Source organism: Sander lucioperca, chromosome 19, assembly GCF_008315115.2.
Source record: "Sander lucioperca isolate FBNREF2018 chromosome 19, SLUC_FBN_1.2, whole genome shotgun sequence".
Taxonomy (NCBI): domain Eukaryota; kingdom Metazoa; phylum Chordata; class Actinopteri; order Perciformes; family Percidae; genus Sander; species Sander lucioperca.
The window spans coordinates 911,440-936,534 of NC_050191.1; the positions used below are offsets into that span (position 1 = coordinate 911,440).

Genomic DNA, 25,095 nt, shown 5'->3' on the forward strand with positions numbered 1-25,095 from the left:
GGCTGTCACGTCAGACTGGAGCTTCTCAAGTCTGACAACATCGGAGCAAATGTGCAATTGGCCATCAATTTTCGTAAAAAAATGCATATATTCAAACTCTACACAGTTGATTTCTTGCATACAAAAGTCTCAAAAGTGAATTTAGTGTTTACCGTTTCCACCAGTTAAAGAAACAAATCAACTGATTGTAGCTTTTTTTAGGTGGGGTGAGAATGTCCCCATTCTTGCTATGTATAGCAAGGTACCTACTAGAGCTGTCAATCTTCCTCTCTAATACCATTCGAATTTCATTTGTTATTTTTTTAATATTAAAATAATATTAAAATATTTAATGCTCAAATGCAGCATGTTATTAATATGTACTACACTACTCAGGCTTATGCATTGTCAATGCCACTAACAGCATATGGTTGTTACACGTTCTGTCCACTAGAGGGACTTCCAAACATTAGCCTGGCCTTGAAGGGGACCTACGTCATGACGCATTGCATTTCCGACACGCCGCTTTGTTTATAGCTATATACACGGCTCTGTTTACATTCATTTTCTACCACGAGCACACAGCGACAAACACAAATCAACAGAGAACTCTGTAATGAAACATCTAACAAGTGTAGTGAAGCGGCTCTGTTGTAAAGGCGTAATGTTAGCGCAATGACAGCATGTTAGAAAGCACAGCCAAAACGATTTGTCATAAACTGAGTAACCATAGTGTTAGCCACGATGCTAATGGCATTGATTACTAAGCCAAACAGTGCTGTCACTACTATTTTAGTTATTTATAAGCAACCTGTTTCTTGCAGATTGTCACGTTACTGAGAATTCAGCTGTTAGAAGGTAATATATGAAGTGGAAGCTAACTCTGACAGCTGTAGGGCAGCTAACATAAACTTTAGCTGTCCATGAAGCTCCCAGCTAAGCTCCTATAACTCGAGACGCAGTTAGGAAACCAGAACGAGCTAACTAATGATAACATAAGCATTTTGGCTTAGTGAATGTCGATTTTAAAGTCATGTTAAAACTATTTTCCAACCTTCTTCCGATTTCCAGCCGCAGCCTGCCATCCCCCCTGTACTAATGTTACTCGCTACGTAACGTTCTCTGTCATCTTAAAACCTCACAATGCCTTGTGTTTTCTAGTATTAATTTTTTTACTATTCAAATTATTTTAGACTTTCGGAATTCGTTCCAACAGCCCTAGTACCTACGTATTTCACAATGTCATTTACGTGACAATGATTCTGCCGGCTTTACATTAGTAGAGAGATACATTTCATCAAGCCAAGTGCCCCAAGCTGCATCAACATATGACAAGTGTGTGTTCCTCCACATTAAAAACTGTGCACAGGCAGAGGGGGGCAGGACATCAAGGTAAATAAATTTAACGAGTAAGAGAGACAGGAGTAAAAAACAGTGAAGGAAAAAACGTGTATGTCCCCTCAAAGTGATCAATGCTACTTCACCAATAGACCATATATTATATACCTAAAATAGAAGTATTTTAAACTAAGTAAAGCACTGTAACATGAACAGTCTATAGTTCCATAGAACGATAAAATCCGAGCGGCAGTTGCTGGTTGTATTTAGCCACTACTAGGTTTGGGCATCGTTTGGATTTTAACAATTCTGATTCCAATTCTGATTCTTCATTTCGATTCCAGTTCTTATCGATTCTCGATTCCAATTCTTTGAGGGGTGGAGATGAAACGGGTTCCATGCTTATTTCACAAATAAGAGAAAAGTTTTATTTTGATTCAATGGTGGTTGCAGTTTTACCGAGCTTTTTCAACGTAAAATAAAGCCACACTCGAGCGCTGCTTACTGTGCTCCATGGCTGCAACACAACAAGAGCATAGCCGCTACGGAAACTAAAACTTGCGCATGTTAAATTTGGAACCCATGATCAGATTTGAAACCAAATCCTCCAAACGATTCCAAACGATTCCAATAAAGAAATGATTCCACTGGAATCGTAATTTTTGAAACGATTCCAGGCAGGAATCGATTCTCGATGCCCAACCCTAGCCGCTACAGAGCTCCGCGACACCGGCTACAAGCGCCAGATGTTTAGCCGTCAATAGGTGACCGTGTGTCTTGTTGAAAAATATCAGCACCACCATTCTGTGTCACTGAACAACAGTGGATGTATAGTGTATGCATGTGCTGGGTCTGTGTCGTTCAGACATGAGACTTTCTTTATGAACTCGGTCATACATGGATGTCTACAATGTGTTAAGTTAGCCCAAAAAGTCAATCTTGAGTTTTCTTATAAATGACAGCAACATGCTCAAAAAGTTAAAAATTCACATTTGTAATCTCTCTGATCTCCCTTCTGCTTTAAGAGAAGATTAAAAATCCTTCTTAACACAATGTCATGGATTACCTTTATAACATTTGTGTGGCAGAAGAAACTGTCAATGGACATTCCAAAGCCAGATGTCTGGGCCAATAGTAGACAAGTTGTTAAAATGTTTAAGCTCAGTACAGACCAAAGATTCATGACGAGACGTGTTGAAACTGTTGAATCTGCAAAAACACATTTTATTTCTCTGATTCACGGCTTTGTCCTAGGCGCTACCTCTCTTCAGTCACTCTCTAGTTCGACCGTACATACCGTGCTTGCTGGTGCACGTTGAGGCTCCGACTATCTGCCATTTCGACCAGTTAACAGTTTGTAACATAGAAATAAAATGGAGTATGGATCATTTTATTTGTATAGTTTGTAGCTGACTTTACAAGATGACTTTTCTATTAGCTATTGAAACAGATGACGTCCCTTACGTTCTAAAACCAGCCACTGGCGACTTGACCAGCTGAGTCGCAGGCGCCAACATCAGGTGGCTTGGCTCGAGCTGAGACGGGCGAGTAGACCCCTGCAACTTTCCTCTGACGTTCTAAAACGGTTTTGTCTCGTCGCAAATCTTTGGTCTGAACTGGGCTTTATATTAACATTTTAGACTTCCGATCCTTTTAGTTTGAGAAAGATTTTGTAGTACAAATTAACAGTGGTCAACGCGAAAGGCAAATACTTCAGGAATTCACTATTAGGACATTTTAAGAATTGACCACAACCACTAAATAAAAGGCTGAGATCAAGTCAAGATTTAAATTGATTTCAAATGACAGAATTAAAATGAATTCAAAATTCCATCCTTACCTTCAGCCAGTCTGCTAAGACTCTCCAGCATGCGGATGGTGGTGCGGGCAGCATTGCGGCCGTCACTTTGTCTCTGCAGCTGATAATAACGTGTCAAGATGCTGTTGGCCTCCTCAGACACCTGCGGCTGCAAGCGTTTAATCACACTGAAATAAGCCTTAATTTTCTCCATGGACCACAGGCTGGCAGACTCAGCAGGCAGTCCTAAACGCAAAAGAAGAGGACTGACATTTTACCATTTTTATCATGAAGCCCTTCAAGGAAGGGGTGTGTGATGGGACAACGTTAAAACTGTTACAATTATCACAGCATTCCATCATTATTGCTGTTACGATATAAATTCACAATAAAAGTATTTAATGCCTTAAATACAAAAACAATATTAATAATGAATCCTTATCCTATAGAGTATTCTTTCAGTGTTCTGCCAAAAAAATATCTATTGATTTATTCTAGGATTTCTACCTGGGATGATAATGTACAATCTTTTCACTATACCATTGACATACATAATGCTAATATTGCGATAATTATCACATCAACAGTCATTAAAATATTAACACCAATATTCATTTTCTAAATTAGTCGTTTCGCTTTTAGCATTTCATATACAAATTCAAATAATCCCCTACCTCTGTCCTCCAGAATGAAAGAGGAGATAATGCGGTCCCACTCTGCATTTCTGGTGTCCAGCAGAACTAGCACCAGGTCAAAACGACTCAGCAAAGGGCTGGCCAGAGCTACATTCACAGACAGTGGCTCGTTGGGATTGTACTGGCCTTTAGGGTTGGTAGCTGCCAGGATGGTTGTTCGAGTGTTCAGCTTACACACCATACTGGAGAGAGAAGAGAATTGTCATCAGTTGTATTTGCATGCACATAATACATTGCTATTCCCTTATTTAAAAATCAGTGACCCATGTAGTTTTTGGTAACCAGTTAAACTCCTTGTGGTGTATAACGTTTTATGTAAAATGCAAATTGTTTATCTGCATCAGCACAGGTTTTCTACAACACATTCTCCCTTTTTGCTGTTCACTCTAAATCCTGCCGTTCAGATAACATTGATGACATGCACATTCTTGTAGCAGTTGGTAGTTAACAACAGCTACAAGAGTCTTTGACTGACTTTATTTCTGACATTGTTTACTGCAAATCTTACAACTTCACTAAAAATGGTTTTTGGGGTCACCTTATTAGTGATCACCATATTTTTGCCCTCTTTGATCTGGTGAGGGGCAGTGATGACACTGCTATTTTCAAAGACCTTACATACTTACCCCTAATCCCCATTAAAACTAGATGATGTTTTATTTCTTTGCCTACACTGGAATTCTATGAGCATGTGAACATGTATGGATGGCTCTCCTACCCAGCTTTGGCCACACTAATAGACTGTTGTTCCATAGCTTCATGGATGCTGATGCGGTCATGTTCCTTGATGCTGTTGAATTCATCAATGCAGCACAAACCACCATCTGATAGGACCAGGGCTCCTGCCTCCAGATGCCAATCACCCCCATCTTTAACCGCTGCTACTGTCAGTCCTTTGACGAATGACATAATGTGTTAACAAATTCAGTTAATGCAGTAATACATACATACATACATACATACATACATACATACATACATACATACATACATACATACATACATACATACATACATACATACATACATACATACATACATACATACATACATACATACATACATACATACATACATACATACCTACATACATACATACATACATACATACATACATACATACATACATACATACATACATACATACATACATACATACATACATACATACATACATACATACATACATACATACATACATACATACATACATACATACATACATACATACATACATACATACATACATACATACATACATACATACATACATACATACATACATACATACATACATACATACATACATACATACATACATACATACATACATACATACTACATACATACATACATACATACATACATACATACATACATACATACATACATACATACATACATACATACATACATACATACATACATACATACATACATACATACATACATACATACATACATACATACATAAATACATACATACATACATACATACATACATACATACATACATACATACATACATACATACATACATACATACATACATACATACATACATACATACATACATACATACATACATACATACATACATACATACATACATACATACATACATACATACATACATACATACATACATACATACATACATACATACATACATACATACATACATACATACATACATACTACATACATACATACATACATACTACATACATACATACATACATACATACATACATACATACATACATACATACATACATACATACATACATACATACATACATACATACATACATACATACATACATACATACATACATACATACATACATACATACATACATACATACATACATACATACATACATACATACATACATACATACATACATACATACATACATACATACATACATACATACATACATACATACATACATACATACATACATACATACATACATACATACATACATACATACATACATACATACATACATACATACATACATACATACATACATACATACATACATACATACATACATACATACATACATACATACATACATACATACATACATACATACATACATACATACATACATAGCTTTATTATAAAGCATGTAAAATTACTAATCATACATTATATGACAAAATCAAGATACTGATGACAAATTCCTGAGAAATGGCTAATATGAGGCACTGAAAACAAACTCCTTTAACCTGAGAGCTGACAGTGAACCTACCTGCACTTGTTGATCCAATTCCAGCTGTGAGTACAGAGCGAGGCATAATCTTAGCTGCATACTTCAGAAACTGAGACTTCCCTGTGCCAGGGTCCCCAACCAGCAACATATGACACTCACCTAGAGAGGACAAGATTAAAGAGTAACTTCGGGGGTTTTTTTTCAACCTGGACCCTATTTTTCTATGTTTTTTGTGTCTACGTGACTGATGGGAACAGCAATCTTTGGAATTTGTCCAGTATTAAGCAAGTACAGGCAAACACTCGGCAGTCAGCGAAACAAGCTACAATGTAAGTTATAGGGCAACTGTGCACCTTCTATTTACATTCACAAAAGTGTTTTGCCACTGACAAGCTCAGATTATTATTCTAAGTGTCTGACAACATTGTTGAAAGAATTTCTAAGGAGGTCGACCTTTCTGTTAAAGAGTAAGATCCTTTTTTTATGCATAAAAACATCCACGAAATTGCACTGGCTAAAGCCACCAGACTCCATGTATATAAACAGTAATTTTAGCATTGTAAAATACTCTTCATTCAAAGTCAACAGAAACAAAATAAAACTATGAAAAGCCATTTGGATCGTCTTTCCACTTTTCCAACAATCAGAACTCTTGTTTGAAATAAACACATAGTTTACCGATTTACATGTGATATGTTCAAATATGTTGGCTCTATACACGCTAAAAGTATTGTTGTTTTTAATCGACTCTGGTTGGTTTGGCGCTAGCGATCTCAGAGCTGTTTCTGGTCAAACAAAAAGGTCTTAAAAGGGTTTTAAAAAGGCCTATATCTGTCCTATCCTATAATGTTGTCAGACACTTCTGACAACAATCTGAGCCTGTCAATGGCAAAAACAGCACTTTTAGTGGACAAAATTGACGATGCTCATTTGTTCTATAGGGTTACATTGCAGCCCAGTTTGCGGCTGCTGGTCACAGCATTCTCGCTTAATACTGGACCAATTTCAAAGATTGTTGTTCCCATCAGTCACTTACACACAAAAACATAGGAAAATAGGGTCCAGGGGCCTGTTTCACAAAAGCAGAATTTATAAATCCTGGATAACTGATAAAGCGAGGCTTGACCTAGTCTAATCTGTGCATCCTGGCTTGGTGCGTTTCACGAAGGCCAAGCCAGGCTGAGGAGGAGCCAGGCTGAAGTAATTCAGATAGATGCGCGTACATGGCTTTCCTCAAAAAACCACAAGGTCAATCACAGATTTACTGATGCCAAAATGGAGAATACGCATTGTACATACTTTATACAGAGTGAGCAGCAGCTTCTTGTGGAAGTATGATGACGTGAAACACATTATTTGTATAAAAAGAAAAGAAACACGGCCGCTGTAATGAAACAGCGAGTGAAAGCGTAGCAGGCGATCGCGGACCGACTGAATATATACATTAACTGACCACTCTGAATTGAAACCGTCAAAACATTCCATTCAAAGATTAGGCTACTAATCATTTGCACAAATTAACAGTTGTACTCTTTGACTTAAAAGTAAGCAAAACATAATGTTACTCAGGAAATTTACCACGAAGATCAATTTTCTACAACGCTAGAGTTTGATGCATAAATATCTCTTCTCTCTGTTCCTCCCTCTCCCTCATGGGCTAAAATATACATTTCCTAAGTCATATTAACTTCCACTGCTTGCTTTTAATGCAAAGTGTACAACTGTTCGTTTTTGCAAATGACAGTGACTCATTGAATGGTTTCAGTTAAGAGCAGTAGTTCGTAAATGTATATTTTTAGACTATCATTCAGTCTGTCCGCTATTATCTGGCACGTGTTTTCTCGCGTTTTTTTATTTTTTTTTTATAGAGGACGAGTTTCCTTCTCTACATATTATATGCCTTGCTCCCTTGTATATATGAACATAGAAAATAAAGACACTGAAGAAATTGGACTCTAAAATCTAGAAACTATAAAAGATAATTAAGTGAGAAATTCCATGCACACTGTAAACATGAATGGAACAGAGTATATTCATCAGTTATTTCCCCCCCAGCAAAATATAAGGTCAAAAACCATTGGGGTGTCTTCCCCCTGTTGTTACATGAATGTACAGTAGCCTACATCACTAGATAGTTACTGGTTCAGTGAACTAAGACTATAATTTGGGATGATTGTACAATTAATTTGAATTAAAATGTTCTTTAAATTGTACAATCCTCCTAAATTATAGTCCCAGTTTACTGGACAACACAAATTGTGTGCTAAGAATTCCAAATACAATGCACATGGCAGCGGAACAAACATGATCGTTATTGTTAAAGAATTTAAAAAAATGAATCAACTCAAATAATTCAAGGTGCATTGGTCAACTATAGAAATGTAAAACATTGTATGTATTGACCTTAGTAACAAAATTTAAAACACATTTGAAATTTTTATCAGCCTTTTCTAATTATCTCAACAACTGAATAATATATTCATCAAACTTCTAACAGCAATATGAACAGCAGTCTTCATACAGCAATATAACTGTCACATGAATAATTATTAAAACAAATAATGGTCACAACTTTAAATAATAACAGTACTTAAAAGGAACAGCAATATGCACTGGTTGTATTTTAATCCAGGCTGATAACAATAGGGTAAAACCACTGCTGGGTGATCAGAAAAGGCTCCAGGATTAAATAAATCCTGGCTGTTAGCCTGGTTGGGAGCAGGCTAGCTGCACAGAATAACTCTCCATGGTGATTTATGTGCCTCCACTTTCGTGAAACCGAGTCAAGGCTTAAATCATCCAGGATAACTGATAAATCCCGGCTTAATCCCTTATCTTGGTTTTGTGAAACAGGCCCCAGGTTGAAAATCCTTTAACTCCACAGTGAGACTGCATTCCACAGAGAACCAGTATTTCCAATGACACAAACCAACATAAAGCAAACATTTGTCACAGTTTCCATATTGTCACAGCCACAGGTTGTCACTTGTTTCTGATTGGTTGTAGGGGTGTCATGATTTCAAATTCTAAATTCAATCAAAATGAGCTTTTCAATTTCGAACATCGAAATCAAGCACTGCAGGGACCGAGTGGAGTGGTGGCGGAAAGCTAGCAGAGGTCACAGGCATTTCAGGTAGGCCTGCAGTCTTTTCTTGTTAAAGTAACACAGACATTCAGGTATCCTGTGGCCTGTTTGTAGCAGGTCTGTGGTAATTAAATCCCATGGACCTAAAACAAATTATTTTACCAGTACTACCTGTGCTGTGACAATATATTGCATAATAAATATGCAATTCTATGGCTTGGAAATCGTAGACATTGAGATAGTGGTATCAGTTGCTTAATTTAAACAAATAAGAAACGAGAGATACCCCTGATCTTGGTCCCAGAAGAATCTATTCTTTGAACCCCGCCAGCCAACACCATGGCCACCGCCAGTTTAATCACATACATGCCAAATACCTGTGGGCACAGGCTCAACAAGATCTGGTTCCTACCTACAGAGAGAGGGGAGAGAATAAATTTTTTTTAAAAAGCCTAATATATTTTTTTGTGTCATGAGGCAGATTCGTACATACCAGCTATTGGATCATGTTTGTAGCTCATCCAGAAGTCGTCGAACTCTTTCTGAACATCGTTCATAAGAAAAGAGGCAGCAGCCTGCTGGTTGCTCACTTCAATGTTGTTAGCTTTGAGGACCAGCTCCGTATCACAGCGAGTGCCATCATAAAAGGGCTTCCAGCGCTGACACATCACCCCATAAACAGTCACATCATCTCCTAGAAGAGCATCAGCATACAGGACTTATAAAAGTATTTTGTATTTTTGTCACAGAAATGTGAACAGCTTTTTATTTAGTCGTCGAAATTAACAAAACACAATGCTGTTTTGGAAAAGTTGAAATTATGTATCAGAATTAGGGGTGTGACGAGACACTAAGCTCACGAGACGAGACACGAGATTGAGTTCATGAGAATGAGATGAGTAATAAGCAATAAGGCTGCACAAATTAAACCAGGATGCATCCTTTACCATCAAACTGGGAAAACAACAAATATAATGGGCTTAAGTAGGCTAGTCTAAACTGTTGTGTGCATGTGATAAATCTTTTCTGATTTTATATTTGTTATAGGCTAGGTCTATTTATTAGCTACAGGGCCCTACAGTGTAATGTAATACAAGGTTAACCAGAGCTTTTCACATTTTGACTTTTATAGACCTAAGTAGCTGGAGAGATTAGCTGGAGCCTAAAATTGAAAAAGAAAGCTAAAAGTGGGGATATTGCCAGTTTTTTGCAAAGAAAATTCAATAGTGTAAAGGAGGAAGAGAAGGAGGGAAATAAAGGAGAAGGCAATAAACTGGAGAGACCAGGAGGGTCAGAGCAGGAGAAGGCCACAGAAGGAAATGGAGAAATAAGTGAAGGACAAGAAGAAAAGCAAGAATTGACTGTGAGGGATGAAGAGGATGCTGCAGATTCAGACAGAAGGTCAAAGGCAGGGAGTGATCAGGAGGAGGCAGATGAAGATGACAGGGAGGAAGAGGGTAGGCCTGCAATTCCCCCTGGACCACATGGTATGTTTTACAGTTTTTCCTTTATTTGCCATAGAAACCATTTACACGAGGGTTTCCGTGTACCGTCTTCCAATGCCACCCTGCCAAGACCTTTCGCCACCCCATGTAAAATTTTCTAGATCCGCCACAGCAAATAAGACAGAAGTGCTTATAACTGTATGTTACTACAGCTTTCAAAACTGTTGCAACTGATGCACGGAGGAGCCATGCTGGATTTTTAGCTTGGGGTACTCGGTGGTTGTCTGAGTTCCAAGTTCGGAAATTCGAGGTCAGGGGGCGTGTTTCTGACTTTGACCTCAGAAAATCCAACTTCCGAGTAGAAATGGAACACACTGTAATTCTGCACTTATATCGCAAGACAAGTTTTCACCTTGACAAGAAATATCATGTTTTAATATCGCAAGATCTCGTCACACCTCATTAGAATGTTCTGTTTCTGACCACTGTAAGGTAGTTGGTGATGTGACTATGGCTTTCCACAGCATTATTACAGGCAGTCAATATAATGACACAGCCTTCTGTTTGATTAGGTACACGTTATGTGAAGATGATGGTTATAAAATAATAAAAAAGAAATGACATGTTGCAGTTTTATTTTACCTAAAGTGAAAACCAAATCAATTCAACGTTCAGTCAGGTACACAGCAATGTGTGAATGGAACTCTCTCCCAAATACTATCAAAACAACAAAACACTCAGTATGGTTTTTAAAAAAAGTGGTCACTTAATCACTTAAGAACTATTATCTTCAAAGAAATTTCAATATCTAATACCAATTTAGAGTGTGTCTGCTATAGGGCTTTTTTTGTTATATCTTATCTCTTAAAATAGATTTATTCGGAGTAGCGTAATGTCTTTTCTTTTTTTGATTAATTGCGTCAACTGTAAAATTTAAATATGATTCGTATTTTGGAATGTTGTGTAATGTGAAGTAATGTCTGTGTGTGTATGGTGTGTAATGTGACGTCGTAAATTGTATCGTTACATGACAGATTGTAGGACCCCAGGAAGAATAGCTTTTAGCTTATGCTGAGGCTAAAGGGGATCCAAATAAAACAAACAAACTTACGTAGTTTGACTTATTTAAAGTAATGTACTTTTATGTCATTCTTGCTGTTCTGAGTTTGTACCTTCATGGTTGAATGCACTTATTGGAAGGTGCCTTGGATAAAAGAGTCAGTAAATTAAATGTTATGTAATTTGCGTGGAGGTTTAATCTGATTTTAAACTAGGCCTCACTTTGAGTTGCAGCCACATTATTGGCTGTTTTGAGGAGATGGTAGTATGTTATTTGTTAAAAAGCAAGTGCATCTTATCAAACCTTGGTATTTACAGACCATTTATTTTCTTACCAGATTTACAACTGTCAACAAGGTCATCCTCCAGAACCACCACCATTGAACGAGGAATACTGCCCACTGACAGCCTCTGCACCTGTGGTGGGGGTGCAATTTTTACACTGACCAATAGTACAATTTGCTGGAAAAAACAATCAAAAACAACTAATAACTGTCCTACTTGCTCTTGTATCTTGATCTCCTGGAAGTCCCTGCAGGCAGCAGGCTCAGATCCTCCAGACAAACCGCTAAATTTGTATGAATTGCAGCCATCAGGATTAGGACAGGCCACCGGTGGGACAAAGGTATAGAACTGGTCAAAATCAGCCTGCACGGTGAAAATGTGACGACACTTTGTGCACATGTATTCACGCTCGTATTCCAGAACCTATGAAAGGTGGAGAAGGATTTTAAGTATGACTCAAAAGAAAAACATGAAGATGTGCAGGAACTGATTATAGTTGTTTTCACTCATCCTTTACTTTCCTACATACATACATACAGTGCGTGCGTGTACATTTCAGCAGAGGTGTTCATTTCCGTACAGGTTTAGTGGCTTGACAGTTAACGGTGAAGTGGGGGATTTGATTCGCAGGGGTATTTTGGCAATGGTAATGTTATTAGTTAGCAGTAGGGCTGAACGAGTTTTGAAAATAATCTAATTGCGATTTTTCTCACAAAAACTGCGGTTAATATGCGATTATTTTTTAAGCTCTTTGTCTTCTGTATTATTCAACAAAGACAAGCAATAAATCATTGTATAGTATGAACAACACAAGATTAGATAGATTAAACAAACTGTTCTTTCCTGGAGGCCAGGCCTGTATGTGATGATGACATTAGGTGATGCATGAATTTATATGAATGACATCTTTTATTTAACTACTTCAAATCACAGTAGTATATTGAGCACTGACCAAGCCTGGTGTATACATTCATATGAAAGTCAGAAACAAATCACACAAACTAAAGTGCAGATTGCAGAAATATAAAAACAAATATGTGGCTTTACCACACTTAGTAGTATTCAGATTATTTATTATTTATGTTTATGTCTATGTTAACATGTGGATTGCACTTTTTAAACACTATATATTACTATACAGTTAAATAAGTAACACACACACACACACACACGATAGTTTGCCTTGTTGATTATTTCATTCTATTACCGCGATAACCCTAATTTCCCCATTTGTGTAACCTTTTGATCTTATATTAAACAGTACATTCTTGATCTGAGGATGTTGCATGTAAGAAACTCCCCCTTTCTCACATGGAGGCTGGACTGTATAAACTGCTGGGGTGGCAAATCATGGAACTGGTGATAAGACTTCGGTTTTGAGGTGGTGTGAGAATTCCGTACAGTAAACAAAAAAATATCACTGCCTCTATCACTACAACAAGAAAGTTTTAAAATATGAAACACAAGCACTGAACTGCCCAGGAGTTTGTGTAACAGCTGAATGTTTGCCAAACAAAAAAGCACAGTCGATCTGTCCCACTTGTCTCTTCTCTTTCTCTCTTTCTCCGTGAAATGAAGCTGCCTTCAAGTGCGGTTGGAAATGTTGAGATCTTTAAATGATCTGACGGAAAAGCAACTGTGAAATATAAAGTCTACTTGTGCTATATTAGGGGGGTAAAGAACACAACAGGGCCTCACACAAATGAGCCATTTAAGTGACACTACCACCTCCGCACAACCCTGTGGAAAATCGCCGGATTGCTTTTTTTGGTCTGAATCGGCCATAAACAAGGCCCAAAACCCAGACAGAGCGATAACATCAAAACTACCAGCAGCATTGTAATCCACCAATTAACATGCAACTGCAACAGCAATCCTGCACTTCACGGTCAGGTTCATATTCTCTGCCTGCCTCAAAAAACACATTTACCTGAAATGATGTGTATGTTGTTGTTTTGATGGAGCAGCCAAAATGTCAAACATAGGCCTGTTCGATCCAAACGCCATTCGGAAAACAAGCATTTTAAAAGTTGTTTGATTGTCCTTTAACGGACAGATCCGACAAAGTATGAATTCAGAAATTTTAAAAATTGGTTTGTTTTTTCAAGCATACTTTTTATCCGTTTATTGCAATAAAAAAAAAAATAATGATAATCTTGATCCAGACATGACACCGTGATTTTCTGATGTATCTGGGACTTACACAACAGGTACAAAGTGGCAGTAGTGGTCATTTCAGTCATATTGATAATGGAAAGTTTTTGGTGCCTACAGCTCTACACCAGCGGGTAACGCAAGTAGCACGAGTAACATGATTAAAAACAAATGATCCCAATATGATCCCGCGATCAAACTTACACAAACAAAGTGACCCAAAGCATATAATGCATCATAACTCACTTTCAATTATCCATCTTTCTATCCCACTTTTGTCTGCACTTTTCGTGCACAATGATTGCCCGGCTGTTTAGCAAATAGTTACTTATCAAGAGACCACGGTGACATTCATGGACGCTAAAGACGCAATGTCTTATTATGAGCAGGTAATCAAACCATCCCTCCGTGATCCACAAGTGTGAAATGTCCTTAATTGAACCATCTTTCTTGTGTTTAGGCTACTGTAGCACTGCCAGCTTTTATTAATTTAAAACGTTGCTGGTAGGTCCTTGGCCTCACCTATACTCAAGCACCGACTTGGGATATTGAGAATATTTATGTTCTGTTCGACAAACTGGCCAGGCAGTCTATGTGGTGGTTTGATTCTTTATTATCATTACTACATTTACGCCTGCTCTCTCTCTCTTTTTCTCATCGTCCTCATTTTTAGCCAGATGGCGTAAAGGATTAAAATGAGTGACTTGGATTATGGACATTGTTTAGTTTTGTCTCCTAAGTGACAATAGTTAAAAGGATACGTTCAAATTTCAATACTGATATTTAAGTTTCATGTAATTGATGTGGAGCTGACTTTATACCATGTAGCACCGCTTTTCATTGCATTGAGGGGGACAGGGAGTATGTAACGTTAGAGGGGTGGTTGTTAGGGTCCATAATTATTCATATCATGTTATTTCTATGCAATGTCGAAATATACATTTTTGAGTTGGAATGTAAAAGGGTTGGGAAGTTTGGCTAAAAAGAGGTTATTTGCACCTAGAAGAAAATAAAAACAGACATAGCTTATTTACAAGAGACTCACCTAATACCATCTGCTCACGATCATTTTAAATCCAGGTGGTTTAGAAAAGTGTATCACTCGTCAATCAGTAAGAATATACCTTTCTCCCTTTAAGAAGCTAAATCTGACCCATATGGTAGATATATATTTGTTTAGAGGCTTTTTAGCCCATGAAGAGGTAATTTTATTGAATTCATATAGTTCTAATTATGATGATCCCAAATTCATTAATGATCTTCATCTTATGTTACTCAAGTATTAAATTCCAATATTTTCGGGTGGAGATCTTAATTGTGTACTGGACGCAAAATTAGATAGATAATCTCAAAATAAATGTGCATTATCTAACAGTTTTGGTAAATAATACATGAAATGTAGGGCTCTATGAAGTCTGGAGAATGCTTCACCCAGAGGAGAAAGCGTTCCGATTTTTTATTTATCCCAGTTAATTATCTTTCAAAAATTATAAACTGCTCTTACTACGCTAGGTTTTTTTTAGGGGTGACCCTGAATAGTCGAATATTTGACGTTTTGATCGAAGGAGCCTGATTCGACTAGAGGTTGACCGATATGGGTTTTCTCTGGCCGATGCCGATCTTAAGAAATCAGGGTCAGCCGATGGCCGATTAATGCTGCCGATTTATTTTGGCCGATATGTGCTTGTTTTTAAACCAACAACAAAAACATTTATTGAACACTTCACCAATCTACACTTGTATACTTCAATTAAAAATGTATAATGTAAAAACATACTGTATATTGTATAAATAAATGTATGAAAAATATATTAAATAAACGAAACAGGTAAGAAGAAAATAAACTTTGTCAAATAAACTTTTAAATAAAAAAAATAAAGTTTAGTGCACTTAGCAGCATTTATTAAACTTCTGAGAATACAAATCTGCAAGCTTCACAGAAAGTGACGTTATTATTAATCTCAACACTATTTCCTCCTAACTCCTGTTGAATCACATAAGACTAAGGCTATCTAAAGTCAGTTCTTGTTGACTTTGTTTGTTAGATCATTGTTCATTTGTTGAAGTGTTTTATCTGTGTTTTGGGGATCCTACTGTTACATGTCCTGTTGACCTCATTAGGATCTTATCTGAGCAGATTTCTGTCATTCAAGCAACTCTTGGTTGTAATTTAAAACTCGTCCAGCCAATTTAATAAAATTAAGGGTTTTATTCATGCTCAAGTCCATAGATGCAGTTAATGGATACAGGCACGGAGAACTGAAGACTCTTGTTGTTAGCAACGATTAGCTCCGTTAGCGGTTAGCTCATGGATGTATTAATTAGCTCCGTTAGCGGTTAGCTAGCTCCAGTTAGCTCCGTTATAGGAGTGGATGAGACTGCCACGGACAGGGGTAACAACCAGACTCTAATAAATGACATTCGAGGAGCTTCCACAGCGGTGTGGCCGCAGTGTTTTGTACGGTTTTATTAGTACAGTTAATCCCAAGGTAAGAACACCAGCAATATTCTACCACTAACGGTAGTGTCTGATCCTGAAGTGGCTGCATGAGACACACGGCAAGACTTCACAAGGGGAGGGGCTGGAGGCAGCTGGTCTGGGTATGCTGTAAAAAATGTCGCCTATTCATGTTTTTAACACTAGGCACTAGGCTGCCTGCAGATGCGCCTGCCTATTAATCGTCTAGATATACTGGGATATTGGCCGATGCCGATCATGTTAAAAAAATGCCAAAAATCGGCCGATTAATCGGCCGGCTGATAAATCGGTCGACCTCTAGATTCGACTGCCAATCTCACATTTGAATCTTCAGAGGCGTTTTGGCTATATGGGGGTAATCAATGTCGGTATTTACATATAACTACCAGTTTTCTCCCAGTACATTAATTTACAGCATATTATGATATACATATCAACATATAATGCTGTAAATAAAAATGTGAAAAGAAAGATGCTTTTAATAAATCTTTTTAAAGTGCGTGAATAAATCCAACCGCCCCAAATAAAAGATTTAAGTTTCACTTTCCATGATCCGTGATGAAGGAGCATCTTGGCGGCAGGGATTTAAACCTTGAACTCAAAATGTCTTGGAAAAGAAAATCTAAATTGTGGGTACAATTACTGCTGGGCAGTATGACCAAAAATTTGTATCACTTGTTGTTAACTAGCGGCACATGCAGCAATGCTTCGGTTGCCCGTAACGTCCGTTTCGGAGTATCAGAGAGAAGCGCAGGCATTTTAGTGGCACCGAAATGAGGCACAGAAATCCGTGTTGCTATTCGGCTGGCAGCAACAGCACGAACTCATTCGGAATATTTTGAAGGCGTAACAGCTGAATATTCTATCTCATGATGATGGACGAAAATGAAGATAGATTTTATCTTAGTTTTTATTTTATGCAAAACATTTTGGTCTCGTCTTTTTTCGTCAACAATAATGCATGTTAATTTAGTCTTAGTCAGTGTTTATGGACATTGGTGCAGTCTCGTCATTGTCTCGTCTTAGTCATGGAAAAAAAGGTCATTGACGAACATATTTCTCGTCTGACGAAATTAACACTATTCAACTGTCAGTACATAGAATAAAAAAACATGTCAATGTCATCATGTTTACTAAAACTGCTTGCCTTCACAACATTATACAATAATGTTAGATGAATATAAGTTATATATGTTGTTTGAATAACGTAGTTTGGCAAGGCAAGACATCTTAAATCCAGTGTTTTAATCATTGCTCTTGAACCCGTCTTTCTCGTCGGTCCATAGCGGGACCGTAGGTGGATGTTATTGCATTCCTAACGTTGCTCATCTGCATGCTTGAGGTGACAGGTCTAAACGTTAGCGCGCCCATGTAACGTTAGCGCGACCAGCAACAACAGTGGGTAAATGATGTCAGATTAAAAAATTTAAAAGAAATTTCGCAACAGCAGACAGGTCCTGTCTTGAGCAGACCTTTTTCTGCTGTATTTCTAGTCTTTCTCCATCCTCTATCTTTCTTCTCGGTTCTTGAATGTGCATTATCGACCAGCGCCTCTCCCAGCTTAACAGATTATGTCACAAATTGTTGCGTGATATGGTGTTTTGTTCTGTTAAAAAGAGTTAGTTGTGGGTTATTAATTGTTGTGTTATAAAGTTACTACCATGAGGGAGAAGGGTACGCAGTTAACAGGGGTCCCGTTTTTAATTCACACACAGTTTGTCTCTGCCGTTGCGCTCCCGCTATATGAAAAGTTCATATCATTCTTGAAATTAATACTGGTATACAATATGAACCAGGTGGAATTTTAAATAGTAAGATGATCCAAAGTAAGATGCAAGTTGTGTGCCATTGTCCGATACAGGAGCACAGCCGTGATCCAGTGCGTAGCCCACGGCTTGTAAACGGCTTGGATTGTAAAAAGTAGAGAGCACACGCAGCTGGACAGCTGACTTTTGCTCTGTGTGCTCCACTTCTCGTGTATAGTTATATTAATACGCATGCATGTGAATTGGCATTCATAAAATCCAAATGATCCTATGTAGAACAAAGTGAAATAGAATGCAAATTATCAGCTAGGCAGATCGAAAAAGAATCCGAATACAGAACAACTCTTACAATCAAAAAACAAGATGGAGGTACAACTATGGACCCTCTTCAGATCAATGATGTTTTTAAAAATCATACTACACTGAACTATATACACATCTACTTCACAGTATGACTCAGGCAGGTGCAGTTCCTTTTTAGATATGTTATTACCTTCCTCAGCACAAGATGATAGACTATCATTAGATAAGGACATATTTTTAGAGGAACTGCAGTCTGCCATGGCCACACTTAAAAGTGGTAAAGCTCCGGGTTTGGATGGACTGCCAATTGAGTTTTATAGACACTTTTCAAGTTATATATTTCCGCTGTTTCTTGCTATGATTAATGCTTGTTTTAGTAAAGGTCACCTTCCTCAGTCCTTATAGTTGGCCTTTATAGTCTTACAGGTATAGTTTAATGGGGTAAAGATCCTCTCCAATGTTCTTCCTATAGGCCAATCTCACACAACACTCACACAAGCACTATTTGTTTTTACGAGGTAAATAGTTATACATTTAGCAGCCTATATGTATTTTTTTTTTTTTCTTCAAAGAAAGAGCGTCGGACAAGGAAGTTTTCCTCACCACTCGAGGTTTCTGCCTAAAAAGAAGTTTTTCCTCGCCACTGTTGCACTAAATGCTTGCTTTTGGGGGTTATTGGAATTGTTGGGTCTTTGTAAATTATAGAGTGTGGTCTAGACCTACTCTATCTATGAAGTGTATTGAGATACTGTAACTCTTTATGATTTGATACTATAAATAAAATTGAATGAATTGAAAGTCAGTGACAGATTTTCTCGTTTATAGGGCTGACCCCGCTTTGCTGCAATCCAGAAAACCTCAAAAACCTGAAGAAAAAAATAGTTCATATCATTTCAGTCCCTTAGAATATTCTTATAATATCTCTGTCCAGGCTTGGAACACATGTGGTACTGTTTAGTAACTTTAAAACTGTTGCTCTTTATGTGTAACCAAGAAAGATGTTGCTCTTATGTGTAACCAACTAGTCAATACCCTTCTGACATCAATCATCAATCATATGTGGCTACAACTCAACAACCAAGATCACATAAGTGCTGCTGATTTATAAATGTGTTACAATAGTAGTGTAACAAATAATGTAAATATAATGGATTTAAATGTCTAATTGATTGTTCATTATTAAATAATGAATTATAAATGAATGTAATAACGTTACCAACTTTTTGCTAGCTGCTGCTAAAAGATGAGTAGGAGAGGTGAAATAGTGTGACAATCAGCAATCAATACAATTTCAGCAAATTGATGAACACTGAAGATGTGCCATGCTGATACCTTGGCAACACTGGTTCGTATGACAGTACCAGTGACAGACAGAAAGTGTCCTACATCTCTGGACCTGGGAATGGTGTCTCTGGTCAACTCTGGACATACTGGCAGACCTGGGCACACATACAAGTGTAAATAAACAACAGAAAAGTAAAACAAATCAATTCAAACAGGCAAATCAGCAGCAAACACTTAAATATGCAATCTGTAAAAACTTGTATCTAACAGCGGCAATATTTACAATGTCTACATCACACCTAGGTTTTATCATGTGTGCAAATAAACTATGATAAATATAACTGCAATGTCCCAGGTTTGTTTCAGGCCAGGGACCTTTGTTGTATGTCATTCAACAACACTCTCACCTCATTTCCTGTCATCTCTCTACTGTCCGCCATTAAAACAAAGCATATAAAATGCTTAAAGAAAATATTTAGAAAATAAAATCGATCACTACTCAGACAGTTTTTGATGATTTTCTTAATATTTTCCATGTTCTCATTTAAAATTAGCTTTTTCTCTGTTGGGCTCTTGAAGGACTCATTTGTATGAGCTCATACACCTTCAAACACCTTTGTCACAATGCAGCTAACTGTAAATAACCTCTTTTTTTTTTTTTGCATGTTTAAGCTAAAATGCACTTACTGTCACAACTGGCCTTCCAGATCCCTGCACAGATTTATTTAAAAAAAAAAAAAAAACACACTTCACAAACACCCCATTTTAAAGGATGATTTTTCTTACATTAAAACTAATTAAAAAAAACAGCTACTAATGCCATTGGTAGACAACTAAGTAGACTGCAGATGAATATATTTTTTTAGCCCAAAAATGTATTAATGATATACAAGGGAAGCGGAGAGGAGAAAGTTAACGTACGTGACCATCTGAAATACCATAATTCCTCACAATGCAAGCTCTGAGCAACATCTGGTAACATCTTCATTTACATTTAGAGGTCTAACCTGTAATGCGGACATGAAGAGTGCGTCTCATTCTCTCTTTTGTTCTTTGTCTTCCATAGTGCTTGGGAGAGGCACTCTCTGATAACTCCAGGCCTTTTCTGTGTAACACTTTATCAAATATCGCCAGGACATCATTGGGATAGGCATTGAAATAGTCCCCAACCTGTGGCATAGTAGAGAATAGAGATACCATTTAATTATGTGGATTGGACTACAGGAAAAGAGGCTGACATGTAAACTTGCTCTTTGGGGCATTGTTGGGTCTTTGTAAATTATAAAGTGTGGTCTAGACCTATCCTATCTGTAAAGTGTCCTGAGATAACTTCTGTTATGATTTGACACTATAAATACAATTGAAATTAAATTGAATGTACGCTGTTAGTTTAGCATGAGGTGTAACTGAATGGATGAGATTATCATTTTCTATGATCATAATCTTAGGTAAGGTGTATTGAAGAAAAAAAACAGTAATGTGTATTTATAAAAAAGAAAAAAAAGTTTACATAAGAAAATACTGTGCATTTTAGAAAATGTGCTTGTCAAAATGAATGAACCCAAGTAAAATGTAATTAGAAAGTAGCTGATGAGTTATTGAAGGTTTTGTGTTACATATTTGAAGGTTTCTCTTTTACATGATACATAAAAAGCAGAACAAGTTTATTGAATGAACAGCGGTGGAATGTAACTAAGAACATTTACTCAAGTACTGTACTTAAGTACAAATTTGAGGTACTTGTACTTTTTACTTGAGTCTTTTCATGCCACTTTCTACTTCTACTCCACTACATTTCAGAGAGAAATATTGTACTTTTTTACTCCACTACATTAATCTGAAACATTTAGTTACTTTACAAATTAAAATTATTGCACAGAAAACACATGTAGTTCATAAAATATTATGTTTTATTATAAAATAAACTACCCAACAATATATAGGTCTACAAGTACAGCTGAAATGATTAGACGTTTGAACACTTAGTTGATCGACAGAAGTGTTGTGGATGAGTTCCAGTTCCTAAAATGTGAGGATTTTTCTGCAACGAGAACTTTTACTTTTAATACTTTAACTACATTTTCCTGATGATAATTACATACTTTTACTTAAGTAACATTTTCAATGCAGGACTTTTACTTGTATTTATACATGCAGTATTAGTACTTTTACTGACGTAAAGGATCTGAATGCTTCTTCCACAACTGGAAATAAACAATCAATTAGATTATTTTACATGTGATTACATTTATTATATTGTAATATAAAAATAAATAAAGTATGCCTATTATTATCATACAGATTTTGAACTACATTTGCCGGACTTAAGCAGCTATCTAAGTCTCAAGTGCACTGACTTCTAGTTTGAAATACAGTAGATTGTTTTCTGAATTGTTTTAACATTACCTCCATGTTGGCTTCAAACAAAGTCATGGCATTAACAACAACAGGGCGATGGGTCTCTTCGGTAGTATCTTCAATAAGATGGAGAATGTCCCCATGATGATACTCTGTCAGATAGGTTTCAAACACCCGGCCAATCAGGGCCTCCTGATCTGGGCTTATCAACATAGTGACATGTGTGATCTAAACCCCTGAAAGAATAGAAATGAACAATGTAAAAGGTATGATATTTATATAGTCCGAGAACATACCAATGTTAAAAATACATTAATCAACCAAGGTCACGACAGATTTTTACTTGTTATAAATAGGTCCATGTCCATCCAAGAAAAAGAGGTATCTCCTTCTACATGGACTCCGATGCAGGGCTCTCATTTGAAATCAATGATTGTTTATCCATAAAATGTTAGAAGATATAGAAGATATAGAATCTTCAAATATCTTTTTATTATCCAATAAACAGTCCAATTTTCAAAGATGATCAGTTTATCTAAGAAAAATGTTAAGAAGTAGCAAATCCTCACATTGGTAAAAGTAGGACTAGTGAATTTTGATTTTTTTTTTTGCCAATCAACAAATCAATTAACATACTAGTCAATTCAGCTTTAAATAAAATAGCCTACTCTCGACCTCTAGAAAATGAAACATTCCATGCCCAAGTTCTTTGACGGTTTTAAGTACGAAATACACATTCCACTTTACAAGTGAGAGTAGTTTTTTGTGCAAAGAAACTGAATACATGTACTGCTGGTACTAAAAAAAAATGACTGCTAGTACTTTTCCTTATTCATACGAACTACTCCACAAAATATATGATGAGCTCATCAGCTGTATTGATTAAACCAGTGGTTCTCAAACTTTTTTTAAATAATGTACCCCTTTTGAATTGTTTCTTTAAGCCAAGTACCGCCTGACCAGCGCTAATCATTTTCGGTAGAAAAAAAGTGTATATAAACAGGAACAGTACAGCATTGTCAGCGATAGATTTACTAAACAACAGCCTTGTAAGTGAAAAAAAAAAAAAAAACATTTAAATGCTAATGAGAAAAAGAGACAAAAACTGTAAAAAAGATGGTAGAAAGAAGGAAGGAAGTAAGGCAAGAATAGGTCAAAATAGTATCAAAAACAGTGACATGAGAAGAAAAAAGCGAGAAACTTGTTAAAAGCAGAAGGACAGTAGAAGGAAGGAAGACAAGATTAGGTCCAAAGAAGGCGACACAAATAATTAAAAAAAAAAAAAAAAGTCTACATAAAGAAGAACAATGTTCTGGACAACAGCCTTGTAACTATTAAACATTTAGTTAAATATCTCACGTACCCCCTGCAGTCCTCCAAAGTACCCCTAGGGGTACACGTACCCCCATTTGAGAAACACTGGATTAAACTATACCTGTATACAAAGTAACGTTAGTTGAAATCACATAAACCTCGACCAAGTATGTTAAAATGCTAACGTTAACGTTACATCCAAGACATCCGATAATATATTTAGAATGACAGAACACTATTTTGAATGCAGACTCTTTGTTTGTGTAATGCAGTATTCTTACTCCTTCCACCACTGAGAGGGTCAGTGAGCATCAGCGATTTTATATTCAGCTGTGGTTTATCAGAGTGATGGATATGGTCCAAAATACACAAAAAAAGTAGGGGCAGGCCGAGAAGGGGGCGCAGTAACGTTAGTGATATACGCTACATTTGTATAGAGATTGCAAAAAATATCCAACTTTTAATGCAGTCTTTGATAAATGATTAATCATAAATAACAATGCGCACCTAGCTAATCCGTTACGTTAGTCTCAAATTTGACAAAGGTGTAGTGCTCAATTTTAATGAAGGACAACCCGGTGATAAATTATCGTTACGTTAGCTACGAAATTGGTAACCGTCTTTAAGTTAGCCATACAGCGTATTGGTCGTAACATTACTTAACCTCAATAACTGAACGTTCAAATACAAACAGAAAGATTCACATACCGTTTCTTACAATGTCAGAAATATTTTTTCGTAAGACACCTCAATCTCCTTCACTGACGTAAACAAGCGACTTAAATAGCGCGGGCAGCACTTCTTCTTCTTCTTCCTCCTTTTTCTTCTTCTACTTTGGGCGGTTGGCAAATAGCTTTTTGTTGTGCGTTACCGCCACCTTCTGAAATGGAGTGTGAATCAGAATGAATGAGTGTGCCTACTACTTGGTGCACATCCGAATGACACTAGTTAGGGTTAATAGTAGTAGCTGTATTGACGTACATAGGTCACACTGTCACTGAGAGAGACAGAATAAAATTGTTTAACAATAGCAATAGGGAATGGATGGATGGGCTTACAAGACACCACAAATGCATACAATACAATACAAATCAATACCAGAGTACAGCGCAGTACCACTTACCGTTTCTTTTGATTTTTGAGTCTGGTGGGTTTAGAATGCTTAAATTACTGATTATTTACATGGAGTCTGGTGGGATTAGAATGCTTAAATTACTGATTATTTACATGGAGTCTGGTGGGATCAGGATGCTTAAAGTACTGATTATTTACATGGAGTCTGGTGGGCTTAGGATGCTTAAATTACTGATTATTTACATGGAGTCTGGTGGGTTCAGGATGCTTAAATTACTGATTATTTATATGGAGTCTGGTGGGTTCAGGATGCTTAAAGTACTGATTATTTACATGGAGTCTGGTGGGTTTAGAATGCTTAAATTACTGATTATTTACATGGAGTCTGGTGGGTTTAGAATGCTTAAATTACTGATTATTTACAAGGAGTCTGGTGTGTTTAGAATGCTTA

General features: G+C 36.9%; 1 protein-coding gene across 3 annotated transcripts in view; it reads right to left on the bottom strand.

The window, feature by feature from the left end:
• mcm9 (minichromosome maintenance 9 homologous recombination repair factor) overlaps positions 1 to 24,405 on the bottom strand; it is a 40,202-nt gene extending 15,797 nt beyond the window's left edge. For 2 of the 3 annotated variants that reach the window (XM_035995229.1, XM_035995228.1), the window contains exons 1-12: positions 24,279 to 24,405; positions 22,305 to 22,492; positions 20,906 to 21,068; positions 19,947 to 20,053; positions 12,129 to 12,335; positions 11,963 to 12,044; positions 9,617 to 9,817; positions 9,410 to 9,535; positions 6,078 to 6,197; positions 4,529 to 4,703; positions 3,790 to 3,992; positions 3,158 to 3,361 (exon numbers count right to left, since the gene is read on the bottom strand). In XM_035995229.1, the coding sequence (XP_035851122.1) occupies positions 3,158 to 3,361; positions 3,790 to 3,992; positions 4,529 to 4,703; positions 6,078 to 6,197; positions 9,410 to 9,535; positions 9,617 to 9,817; positions 11,963 to 12,044; positions 12,129 to 12,335; positions 19,947 to 20,053; positions 20,906 to 21,068; positions 22,305 to 22,469 (1,753 nt within the window). In that variant the 5' untranslated portion in view covers positions 22,470 to 22,492; positions 24,279 to 24,405. The remainder of the gene's footprint in view (positions 1 to 3,157; positions 3,362 to 3,789; positions 3,993 to 4,528; positions 4,704 to 6,077; positions 6,198 to 9,409; positions 9,536 to 9,616; positions 9,818 to 11,962; positions 12,045 to 12,128; positions 12,336 to 19,946; positions 20,054 to 20,905; positions 21,069 to 22,304; positions 22,493 to 24,278) is intronic. The other variant, XM_035995230.1, reaches the window with a different exon arrangement.
• Between the last annotated feature and the right edge of the window lie 690 nt (positions 24,406 to 25,095).